Source organism: Capra hircus, chromosome 20 (genome assembly GCF_001704415.2).
Source record: "Capra hircus breed San Clemente chromosome 20, ASM170441v1, whole genome shotgun sequence".
Lineage (NCBI taxonomy): Eukaryota > Metazoa > Chordata > Mammalia > Artiodactyla > Bovidae > Capra > Capra hircus.
Window position 1 is genome coordinate 23,881,331 of NC_030827.1, and position 12,241 is coordinate 23,893,571.

At 39.2% G+C, this 12,241-nt stretch overlaps 2 protein-coding genes across 2 annotated transcripts in view; one reads left to right on the forward strand and one right to left on the reverse strand.

The window, feature by feature from the left end:
- SKIV2L2 (Ski2 like RNA helicase 2) overlaps positions 1 to 1,009 on the reverse strand; it is a 92,473-nt gene extending 91,464 nt beyond the window's left edge. The window contains exon 1 of the mRNA XM_005694702.3: positions 686 to 1,009. Coding sequence (XP_005694759.2) covers positions 686 to 819 — 134 coding nt within the window. The 5' untranslated portion in view covers positions 820 to 1,009. The remainder of the gene's footprint in view (positions 1 to 685) is intronic.
- DHX29 (DEAH-box helicase 29) overlaps positions 900 to 12,241 on the forward strand; it is a 46,005-nt gene continuing 34,663 nt past the window's right edge. The window contains exons 1-4 of the mRNA XM_018065497.1: positions 900 to 1,447; positions 8,370 to 8,443; positions 9,616 to 9,729; positions 11,588 to 11,717. Of these exons, the coding sequence (XP_017920986.1) occupies positions 1,270 to 1,447; positions 8,370 to 8,443; positions 9,616 to 9,729; positions 11,588 to 11,717 (496 nt within the window). The 5' untranslated portion in view covers positions 900 to 1,269. The remainder of the gene's footprint in view (positions 1,448 to 8,369; positions 8,444 to 9,615; positions 9,730 to 11,587; positions 11,718 to 12,241) is intronic.

A 12,241-nucleotide genomic window follows, 5' to 3' on the forward strand; every position in this document is an offset into this window, starting at 1 on the left:
TATCTTCCTCCAATGTCAAGAGTAAATTTTGTTCATTACGAAGGAATCATCTTGTTTTAATTGACGTTTCAGGGACCAGTAATTTTTTCGGTTTTTCTTAATGAAATCAAAGCCAGCATCTAAGAATCCAATATATGCTAAGCACTGTTAGGCGCTTTACACATACTATCTCATTTAATCTTCACCAAAATCCTAGTGGTCGGCGCTATCACCTCATTATGGGCAAGAAAATTTCAGCTTTAAGACTGAATTTCTCTCCCTTCTGCTGCTATTTGCCCTGTCCTCTCCAAGTCACATTTTCTAAGCCTCTTAACCCTTAACTCAACTGGTGATTCGTTTCGTGTATTAAAGGCTCTGTGCCCAGTTGGTGCTGGTGCTGCGGGTGCAGAAGCGAAGAAAAAGCTGCCATGTCCTCACGACTCCACGGGTAGACTCAGGCAGGAGCAGAGTCAGGCCTCATGCCGGCATCAGGGAATTGCAGGGCCAGGAGCCCACGCTGCCTGCGGTCACCGGGAAACGCCAAGACCCAGCGTCATCAAACCAACATTCTTCCTCACTCTTCATTTTTCTCAACCCTCTTCACTTCCCTACTCCAATCATGTACACCCTACACCCACCCCGCTTCTCGAGGTCTTCAAAAGACAGTGCGATTTTCTTCCTTTAACACTGGGGTCATCTTCCTTACCCGGTCTTTTCTGCAGACCCTGGCGGACCCTTCCATTTCCCCTTCTCCTTTTCTTTGTCTTTTTTGGCTCCAGGAGCCGTGGTCGAGTCGTCCTCGAACACGCTGAAGAGCTCATCCCCGAAAGCGTCAGCCATCTTTCGAAGCGGCGAGACCCAATTTCCCTCCTACCCACAATGCTCCGCGACCGCACCGACAGTGACGACAGTGAGGCTAGGAGAAGCCTCAACGGGGGCCCGCAAGTGATAAAATTAGTGGAGTTACACAGTCGCCGAGACTCCTTCCACGCTTCCTTTTTCTTCTCCGATCTTTCCTTTCCTTTTCCACTGGCGGAGGAACAACTCCGTGGCTAAGAAAGGAGATCAGCCAGGATTCCCGGCAAGCCACAGACACCTGTGGGGCGGAGAGGAGGCGGGATCTTGGTGAACCCGACCAATTACGAAGCAGCGGTCGTCCAGGCCCGAGAAGCCCGGATTGAGGGCTCAAGGTGGCGGCGTGGGACCGGGGGAATGTGAAGATCTCTTGGAGGCCGTACGGGAGTGGTGCCGGCAGCTGGACAGGGAGGGGTCTTCTGCCACAGTTGCAACATGGGTGGCAAGAACAAGAAACACAAGACGCCGGGGGCCGCGGCGGTCCGGGCTGCCGTGTCTGCTTCCAGAGCCAAGTCCGCCGAGGCCGGAGCTACCGGGGAGGCCCAAAACAAGCCAGTGTCCAGGCCGGCCCCAGCCGCGGCTGCCAGCGCCAGGGAGCCCCGGGTCAAGCAAGGTACGAATGATCAGGCCCCGGACTCCTCCGGAGCCTCAACTACCAGTCCCTAGGGAGAACCTTTCGCACGTGGGCAGACCCTCGATCTTAAAATTTATTTCACATCCCGAGCTGCTGTCTCCCCATCTGGTAGCCTTGTTTTAGATTAGTGTAGGCTGTTCGGGTCTCCAGAGTTCCGACGGTAGCGTCCCCCACCTAACCTCCATTTGCCTTGAGAAGAAACAAAAAAAATTTGCATTAGCTCTTGTTTCTGCAGGGATCAGCCCTGAGCCGCCCTCTAAACTAGCAAGGCGAATGCAGAGTTGTTAACCTCCCAGAGCCAGACCCTTTTTCTCCTTATTTCTCAGACCATTTTCAGCCACGATGTAGCGTTTCCACGTGTTATGGAAAAATCAGTACTTAATAAGAATTTCAGCGCTTACACCCCGAATATGGTTATAATCTATTGTAAAAAGTGTCATCGATCTTTACCGCAGCAATGCATTTTTGCTTCTTGTGCATTTTGGTTTGATAACTCATCTGGGAGATTGCCAGTTCTGGCTCCAGATCAACGGGCCTCTTTTACAGCTGATTTCAAGAGGTGGAAATAGTTATACGCTATTTCGTTCTGCTTAGCGTGTTTGCTTGTTCTTACAGAAATATTCGTCCAACAAATATGTATTGAAAACCTCCGTGTACGGGATGAGCAAAATAAATAAATCACCGCTCTTGGAGCTTGCCAGTCTAATGGCAGTAGTTACACAAACATTGCTTTATGATTGTTAAGTGTCACTAAAAAAGAGAACTTGACAGGGTAATCTGATTTTTACTGAGAAAAAGGAGGACTATTGGATGGTGTCTTTGAGAAAGTGATGGTATTGGGGGGATGGATTGGTATTAACTCCATGAAAAATGGGGGGAATCGTATTTCTGTGCAGGAAGGAACACTACATGCCAAGTTCTTGAGTCAGGAAAGAGCATGGGCCTTTGAGATACTCAGAATGTAAGCATTGCCTAAGGAGGAAAGGAGATGAGACTGAAGTAGGCAGGTAACAAACTTTCACTTAGATGAATAATAATTCTTTGTCCTGCAACTTATCATAATATTTTAACTACAGAATTGCTATGCCTGCAATTGGAAATGTATAGTATTTTTCCTTGATGATTCTGTGGCACTTTTACTCTGTGAATCAGCCTCTTCCTTTTCATGCTATTCCTCTGAGTTCTTTGAACTTTCTAATAGTCATTTGTTGTGTTCTTTGGCTTCGCAGTCCCCCAGCCCCAAAATGTGACAGTTGCTGAACGTGTCAGTCTAACAGTATGATTCCCTCTCCTGCCCTTCCAGAAGAACTCATCTACTTCCGTTACTTCTGTCTTTTCCTGTGTAGGTGACTCCTCAATCAGCACGTCCACTCGTCGTCTTTATTCCAAGCTCAAGTCAGCCATTTCTACACTGACTTGGAGATCTGGCCCTATTTTGCAAGCATGTCAAATTTAATAACATGGCTAATTACTCTCTCCCAAACTAGCTTCTCCTGTGACTTCTTTGTTTCTGTTTTTCCATATTCCTCTTTATTCAGTGTTGGAGGTTATATTTTTATGCCTTCCTTTCTTCACATCCAATCAGTTCTCAAGCTCCATGTAGTCTTTGTTTATTTGTCTTCCTTGTATGCCCCTTTTCACTTTTGATCTATACTATTCATACCTCATTTTAGGCACTCATGAATTTCTGGAGTATGAGCGCAGCCTTCTAATGGATCTCCCTAGCTGTGTTCTTTTTTCCTCCTGCAGTCTGTCCTGCGTAAAGTATCGGATTGATCTTCAGAATCACTGCATTGGTTACATCACTTCCCAAGTTGTTCTACAGCATTTTTACTGACATTGTGATAAAGTACCAACCATTCAGCTTGTATCTAAGACCACCCTTTCTAGCCTTACTAGTTCTTGTATTGTGTGTGTATGCTCTGTCATATCCAACTCTTTGTGAGCCTGTGGACTATAGCCCACCAGGCTTCTCCGTCCATGGCATTTTTCAGGCAAGAATACTGGTGTGGGTTGCCATTTCCTCCTCCAGGAGATCTCCCCAACCCAGGATTGAATCCAGGTCTCCTGCATCTCCTGCTTTGCAGGCAGATTCTTTACTACTGAGCCACCAGGGAAGCTAATTCTGGTATTCACCTATAACACTTTCTGTGTGTTTTCACTGCCCCAAATTCAGCTGTTGGCTTTCTGCGTCCTTGTGTTTATTCTTGCCATTTTCTCTTATGGAATGGCATCTATCCCTAACACTATCTACCAGAATTCTGTAATACCCACCTCAGATAGCAACTACTTTTTAAATTCTTCCTATTCCCACAGCTCGTGTGTCATTGTTGTTTGAATCATTCTTTTTGATATTTAGATCTGAGGAATTACATATTTTATCTGTCCTACAAAATTATAGGAGGTAAGAACTGTTTTGTGGATATGTATTAATACCCCTCAATCTCTACTCAAATGTTCTGAATATAGTCATCCAAAAAATTTCTTGGATAAGTGACAAGGAAAGCTCAGAGAAATTATTAAGACCAAGAAATCGAGAGAACATGAGAAGTTATCTACCAAATCTGTAGAGAATTTCATGTAACCATAAATCAATATCTGTATATATAGCAGATAAATAAGATGTTGCAATGTGATTGCCACTTTATTTTGTTTGTTTTCTTTTTTCTGTTTGGATATTATTATATTATATATAATAGGCTTACCTGGAAGAAAAAGTGACAATACACAGAAAAAATTATCTCTAAACTCTTTTTTTGATCCTAATGTAAATGTTAGTATTTTACTCCCCTTCCATCTCTCTCTGTCTTTTCAAACAATTTGAAGAATTGTACATAGCATATGTCCTCAAAATTGAACTCTCATCTACAGGTAGAAATTGACTAGTGCTACAGAATAGTTCTTGGCACAGTTCCGGGTGTTCTTCCACTTCTGTTTTTTCATTTCTTTTGCTCATCAAATAATTCTTGAAGAGCTGCTATGTGCCAGGCAAGATTTGAGGTACAGAGGATACCATAAGAACAGAACAGCTTGAGATTACTGCTTATATGACTGAAGGTTGGTGGAGGCTACTTACAACCATAAGGCTTGTGTTTATGAAAATTATTAAACCTAGTTGAGACTTAAAATCTTAAGAGGGAAATAAGACAAGGGGACTGATGTCTTGAATAAATTCATGAAAGCCATTATAAATATCTTTTAGGGTCACCAAAATAAAACAGAAAAAGTGCCGTCAAAGAAAACAGTGACTTGCTAAAGAATAAATCAGTGGTACAGTCTGTTTGATTTAGAGCAGAGATGGCTTTTTTGAGGAAACCTGCTGAGATGATTTGTAGGAACCAGCTGTTACATCTGGAGAAAGAGTGAGGCTTCGGGAACAAAGGTGAAGGCCCGAAGGTGGGAACTTGAAATGAAGCAGTCAAAGGCTGTGTGGGTGGAGTGAAAGAGCAGGGACTGGTGTTGGTATTAAATGGGGAAGAGACCTTAGCTAGGATTAGTCAGGTAGCTGTGGCTCTGTGGACTTCCTTAGATACCCTGACTGCTTTGATTATGTCAGCTAGCTCTCATTTATTCTCCAGATACTCTGTAGTTCCCCTTTATAGCTTCCTTGGATAATTAGTTGCTTAATTACTTCATCAGAATAGCACTGTGAGGACAAGACTGGGTCTTATTCCTGACTGGATCTCTTGGCTGATTTGGATGCTCTCGCAGATATGTGCTATTGGTCAGAAGGGAGCCAGGGTGCCTCAATCCACCGATCACCAGCATCAGCATCTCACAGTGAATGTCTCAGTGGTAGTAGATGGTTACAATCACTGTATGATGTAAAATGCAATACTGTGTAAAAGGAATATATTCTAAGAGTATTGGGCAACAGGAAACTGATTCTGGCTGATGCCTCTTCTTCCTCACTGAATCGTCTTGAGGAAATTACTTTGTTTTTCTGTGCTTCAGCTTTAATAAGTATTTCTGAGAGCCAGTAACATAAGTTCCATTGTCCATGTATAGTCATTATAAATTGAAATCCTTAGTGCATTTGCCCTAAAGATACGTACTGCACACTAACTTCCTTATTTCCAGTCAAATTTCCAGTAACTCCCTTCTGAAACAAAACCAAAACTTGGAGAAGGATTTCTAAACAGCAAAAAAGGTAACCGTCATACATCTTACACAGGTTACTTGGCAAAAGAATGGGGACCATTTTTATTGCATGGCCTGTTGACTTAGGATTGTATTTGAAAATAGGGTTACTCATGTCCAAGTTTCGATATCTATTTTCTTCTGGTGCCATCACTCTTTCCTAGGTAACAGATTAGAATTTGGGACTGGGGAGCTGTTAGGTTTCCATTCTGAAAGTTGGCTGGCTGATAGGAGAGGAGACCAAATTAAGAGTCTCAGAGAATTGGGTAGGCTCTGCAAGCCTGTTGGCACAATAATAGATATTCATAGTAAGTATTACATCATGAAATGCTTTGAATTTTGCTTATTGTAGTATTATTATGGCAGGAAGTGTAAATACATTTTAGAAGGATTTCTTTCAGATTGTTTTAAAATGCATCTCAAATTTTGGAATTTTTATTCGTATTGATTAAAGAACATTTGTTAGCATGTTTTAGGAAGAATTTGAAAATGAAAGGGCCTTACTGGTTAACTTGATTTAATTGGTAATATCCCTAGCATGATCTCATTATTACTTCAGTTTCTCAGAGTATTGATTAAAATGAAAGCACACCACTTTCAGAGACCCTGACTGACACCCAGGGAATGCACAGCAGTATGAATGTTCATTCCCCTCTTGATGTTCTGGGGACTTAGATCTTCTTTTATTTGCCCTCTGGAAGTTTCCAGTATAAACTGACCTCAAGCAAGTGATATGATTGGATGTTCTAGGTGCAATACTTGGAGGAGACAAATGAGAACTGACTGCAGTCTTCAGTTCACTAAAAAACAAAACCAATCCAGGATCTCCTGATGGTCCAGTGAATAGAACTTGGCATTTTCACTGCCAAGTTCAATTACTGCTTAGGAAACTAAGATCCTGCAAGTGGAGTGGCACTGCCAAAACAAGAAAGAAAATAAAGCAAAAGTTACTAAAGGAATTTACAATCTTACCTCTGACAGTAACACGTCAACCTTGAACTGTTTCTCAGTATTCTCTCGGTAATGAAACATCCATCTGTAGAAAAGGTTAATGGTTGGGGGTCGGGGTGGCGGGGAGGGGTTGCCTCTGCATGGGTTTAGGGATTGATTAGTATGCTAAATTTGTGAATGAATTTACTACAACTGGTAAGACCCCCAGAAATGATTAAAGACTGCTGATATGTACTCTATGACCATTGACCTTAGTTTATGAACAAGGTTACTAGGATTAAGGTACAGTCTGAGACTAAAAGATGAGGAAAACCATACTATACCAGAATTCTTATTATCTTTTAACATATTTACTAGTGTTTTAAAATGAACAACCTGCTGTAAGTCAACAGAGACTGAAATCCTTGTAAAATTATAACAAGCAACTCTTTAATGTTAGGTTTCTCTAAGTGAAAAAAAAATTCTTGTTTTAAGATTTATAAAAGCAGGGTAACTAGGTTTTGTACTAGGATTATTTTTATATAGCTGTGGTCTCAAAAGTGTGCTCAGGGGATCCTGGGGAATTATTGAGACCTTTCTAGCCAAGGCTTAATGAGATCAAACTATATTCATAATCTAAAATGTTATTTGTCCTTTTCATTTATATTTTCTCACTAGTGTACAGTGACTACTTGATGTGTAATGTTATAGAAGATTAAATGCAGAAGCTAGACATTAAGAGATTTGCAAAAGTAGAAAACAGTTTTTTTCTCTAATAAAAAACTTTTCATAAAAGTAATACTTATTTTAACACATAGTAAAATTTATTTTCAATGAATTAATGTTTTTAAACTTTTCTCTTTTATCAATATGTGATAAATATCACTATTATAACCCACATAAACAAAAAGTACTTGGGATCTTCATTTTTAAGAGAGGAGATCATGAGACCAATGTTGGAAAGTAAAATTTATTCCTTCCTGATTAGTCATTGTTAGAAGACTGATAACATACAGTATTTCTATTGACTGGAACAGACTTCACAACTATAGCAGATTCAGTAGTGTTCACCCAAACATTCACGTCTACCTGGAACCTCAGAATGTGATCTTTTTTGGAAAAAAGATCATTGCAGATGTAATTGGTTAAGGATCTCGAGATGAAATCATCCTGGATTTAAGGAGAGCCCTAAGCCCAGTGACTAGGGTCAGAGAAAGGAGAGGGAGACTTGGACACAGACAGAAGGAATAAGGCTGTGTGAAGGCCCATTTTAGGAGCGAGACAAGCAAGCCAGGAAACACCTGGGATCGCCAGAAGAAGGAAGAAAAGAGTTACCTAGAGCCATCAGGTGAAGTATGGTCCTACTGACACCTTGATTTTGGACTTCTACCTTCTAGAATTATGAGAGAATGTTTCTGTATATTCAGCCACCAAGTCCATGATAATTTGTTTCAGGAGCCTTGGATACTGATACAGCAACCTTGTACTCAGCAGGAGACATGATAGGTGCTCCCACTTCCTTTTTCTCTTCAGAGTTACCCATCTTCTCTGCCAGGAATCAAATATCCTCTAAGAGGTCTTCCTTCAGCTAACTGCTGAAGCATTTGCATTCGGTGAGAAACTAGTTAACCTAGAGAATGCTAAACAGCATAAAATGGTTTCGAAAGTTGAGCAGTATTGCTGCCTTCTGGATTGGGTTATTTGGTAAAGTGGAAAAGGAAGAGTTGAGATCAAATATTTAATATTTAGTGATCTTTAGACAAAAATTAAAATAGTGTAATGGATATTGCTCATTAAATTACCTTGACTATTTATTGTCTGTTATGTATAGGTCCGAAAATTTACAGTTTTAATTCTGCAAATGATTCTGGTGGTCCTGCAAATCTGGATAAATCTATTCTGAAAGTGAGTACCCACGTTTTGAGTCATTCCAAGAAATGTTACCTTAAAAAAAAAATGTAATGTACTCTTAAATGTAAGCAAATGATGGGATATTTTAAAATTTGTAAATAGTACAATAATTACTCATCTATATGAAATTAAAAGTGAATCATACTTTTTATGGTAAAAAGTATATGATAAAAGTACTTTTCTGATAAAATTTAATCATCTGTTGAGAGCCTCTAAGAAATTAAGGAAGAGCTGGGTAAGGTCCAGACTTCTAAGTCTAGCATACACATCCCTTCAGATCTGGCTTGGCATACCTTTCCAGCCTTCTCCATTACTCTTCTCCACTTAAAATTTTAGTTCACATCTCATTGTTCCCCTAGATCCCATATGATTCTGTGACTCCAAGCTTTTGTCCATAGGCTCTCTGGCTAGAAAGCTCTACTTCCCCTTCTTATGTCTTCTTAATAATGACATGCTGGGTTATAGTTTCTTTTTCTATATGTTTCTTGTGCTAGACTAAATTCCTAAAGTATGTTTTTGTGCATTGCTCATAGTGAGCATTCATTTAAGATGTGACCAAAGGAAGATATATTTGAGGGTAGATAGTTATGTGATCTTAGGTTAAATATACGGAAACAACAGAAGATAAAATGGCCAGTAGGAAAAAAATTGAAGACAAACAGTGGAAGCCAAAATAGTTTGTGTAATCTAATATTACAATTTATGTTAGTGTAAGTTTTTACTTGATTTGCCCCTCTTTTAGCATTGCATCCATTCTTTCAGGCAGTGTGCTTAGGTTGCTTTATATTAAGGCACATTTCTGGGTTCCTTCCCCAAGGATTCAGATTCAATGTGTTTAATAAGGCTTAGGAATCTGTCTCTGTGGTGGCAACATAAGGGTGGTCCAAGGACAATGTCATGAGATACATGGCTTCAAGAAGCTTTGTAAAAGGAATTTTGTCTTGCCAGATATTGTTGATTTTACCATACCTCATTTTTTCTTAAATATGTGACAGGAATGTGATACAATGAATGGTATTCCAGTATAATCGCTGTATCTGATTTCAGCTGAAATTCTGGGCTTGGTTGGTAGGGATATAGAAAACTGATTCCTTCTAATTATTTAATTATTAAATGTTATTTAGTAATTCATCTTCTAATTGATATGATCTTTTTGGTCTCAATAGGTGGTAATTAATAACAAACTAGAGCAAAAAATTATTGGAGTGATAAATGAACATAAAAAGCAAAATAATGACAAGGGAGTGATTTCTGGAAGACTTACTGCCAAAAAATTACAGGTATTTTGCAAACCTTTTTTTAAAGTTACTTATTTTTAGTGGAGTATTTAAAAAAATTTTTTTTAATTGAAGGATAATTGCTTTACAGAATTTTGTGGTTTTCTGTCATACATCAACAAGAATCAGCCATAGGTACAACCCATGTCCCCTCTCTCCCAGACATCCCTCCCATCTCCCTCCCTACCCCACCCTTCAGCCTGTCGCAGAGCCCCTGTTTGAGTTCCCTGAGTCATACAGCAAATTCCCGTTTTCTGTGTTTTACACATGATACTGTAAATTTCTGTGTTTTTCTCTCCATACATCTCCCCTTCTCCCCCTCTCCTTCCACCTTGTCCATAGGTCCATTCTTTATGTCTCTTTCTCCTTTGCTGCCCTGAAAATAAATTCATCAGTGCCATCTCTTCAGATTCCATATATGTGTGTCAGTAATGATATTTATATTTCTCTGACTTACTTCGCTCTGTATAATGGGCTCTAGTTTCATCCACCTCATTAGAATAGATTCAAATGCATTCCTTTTTACGGCTGAGGAGTAGTCCGTTGTAAATATGTACCACTGCTCCTTTATCCATTCATCTGTCAGTGGATGTCAAGGTTGTTTCCGTGTTCTAGCTATTGTAAATAGTGCTGCAGTGAACATTGGGATACATGTGTCTTTTTCAGTTTTGCTTTCCTCAGGGTATATGCCTAGGAGTGGGATTGCTGGGTCACATGGTTTTTAAGCTTTTTAAGGAGTCTCCATACCATCTTCCATAGTGGCCGAGTCTCCATACCATCTTCCATACTGGCTGTATCAGTTTACATTCCCACCAGCAATGCAAGAGTGTTCCCTTGACTTTTCAACTTCCATTGAAATTTCATGTAGATTAGTTCCATGTGCAAAAATGAGAAAGAAGTTGTGCCAAATGTAAGTGTACACATTAAAATAGTGATATGAAAATTACATCCCCCAAATTATGTTGGACTTGTAGTGGGCAGTTGGCTTGCATTTTCTCTGACACACCAATGCTAGAAGGTATTTTGCTCCATTTTTCAAATGAAGAAATTGAGGCTTAGAAGGATTATATAAATTATAGCCTGAGGTTGTTAATTACTAAATAGCAAAATAAAAAGGGCTTCCCTGGTGGCTTAGAGGTAAAGCCTCTGCCTCCAATGAGGGAGACCTGGTTTTGATCCCTGGAGAAGGCAATGGCAACTCACTCCAGTACTCTTGCCTGGAAAATTCCGTGGGCTACAGTCCATGGGGTTGAAAAGAGTTGGACACAACTGAGCTTTTCACTTTTCACTTTCAAAATAAAAGGAGTATGAATTTCAACCCAGTCTTGCCCAGATCTAAAAATGTTTTAGAAAGTACATTAAAAAGCTTTACTTTTTATATGAACATGTTCATTGAAGCACTGCTTATGATTTAAGAAAAAGAAAACATTCCAAGTGAGCACCAGTAGGAAACTGTATAGATAAATTATGAAAAATCTATCCAGTGGAATATTTTGTAACTGTTACAAGTGATGAACAATTTCTAATAATTTGGGAAGATACTTAGTTATAATGTTAAATAAAATTTGTTTTTAAAAAAATCACAGAAAATGACTGAAGGACCCACATTGCATTGCAAACAGTATCTTTGGATAGTGAGAATATGAGCAATTTCTCCTGGTCCTTTTTTATTTTTCTGTAGTTCTCAAATTCCCTAGTTATCAAATAAAATAATTCTTCAAACTGGAAAAAAAGAGAAAAAGATACTTTTGAAGTTATAATTTGTGTCAGAATTTCTGTTTTAAAATGAATGGGAGAATACACTTAGTAATGAAAAAACAGAAAATTGACAGAATGGCTTTTTTACATTTCCCTTCCATAGGATTTATACATGGCTTTACAAGCATTTTCATTTAAAACTAAGGACATTGAAGATGCCATGACTAACACACTCTTACATGGCGGTGATCTTCATTCTGCCTTGGATTGGCTCTGTTTAAACCTTTCAGATGGTAAGCAGTATTATCATAACAGTCTTTCAGTTTATAAAACCTTTTGAAATAATTTGTGTTTATGATATTTGTAGAAAGCTTTTGGTTTGCACTTAAATTTTTTTTCACTGTGTTATAATTATTTTTAAAATATTCTTACCCTTTTCTGGTCTTTTTGGTATATTATTCTTAAAGATTATAGTCTGTGCAAGAAAAAATTATTTTTGTGTGTGTTGCTTTCAGTTGTTAATGGCCATTTTACAATGCACATTATACAGCATATTCTCGACTGTCTGTAACCTGTCAGGCTGTGTACCTGGTTTTGGTTTAGAAATTAGGGCTATCTTGCTTTGGGTAAATAATATTTAATTAAGTACAAGGTTCAGGCTGTAATCTTTGGCAAGATCCTGGAATGTAAATTGCTTTTATGACTGGTTAAGACTACTACCACATGCAACCAAGGAGGAGGGGAGAGTTAAGATTTTCTTATGAAAATTTAGGCATCTAGCACTTTGAGGGTGAAATGGCCAAATCGAGGTGGGCTG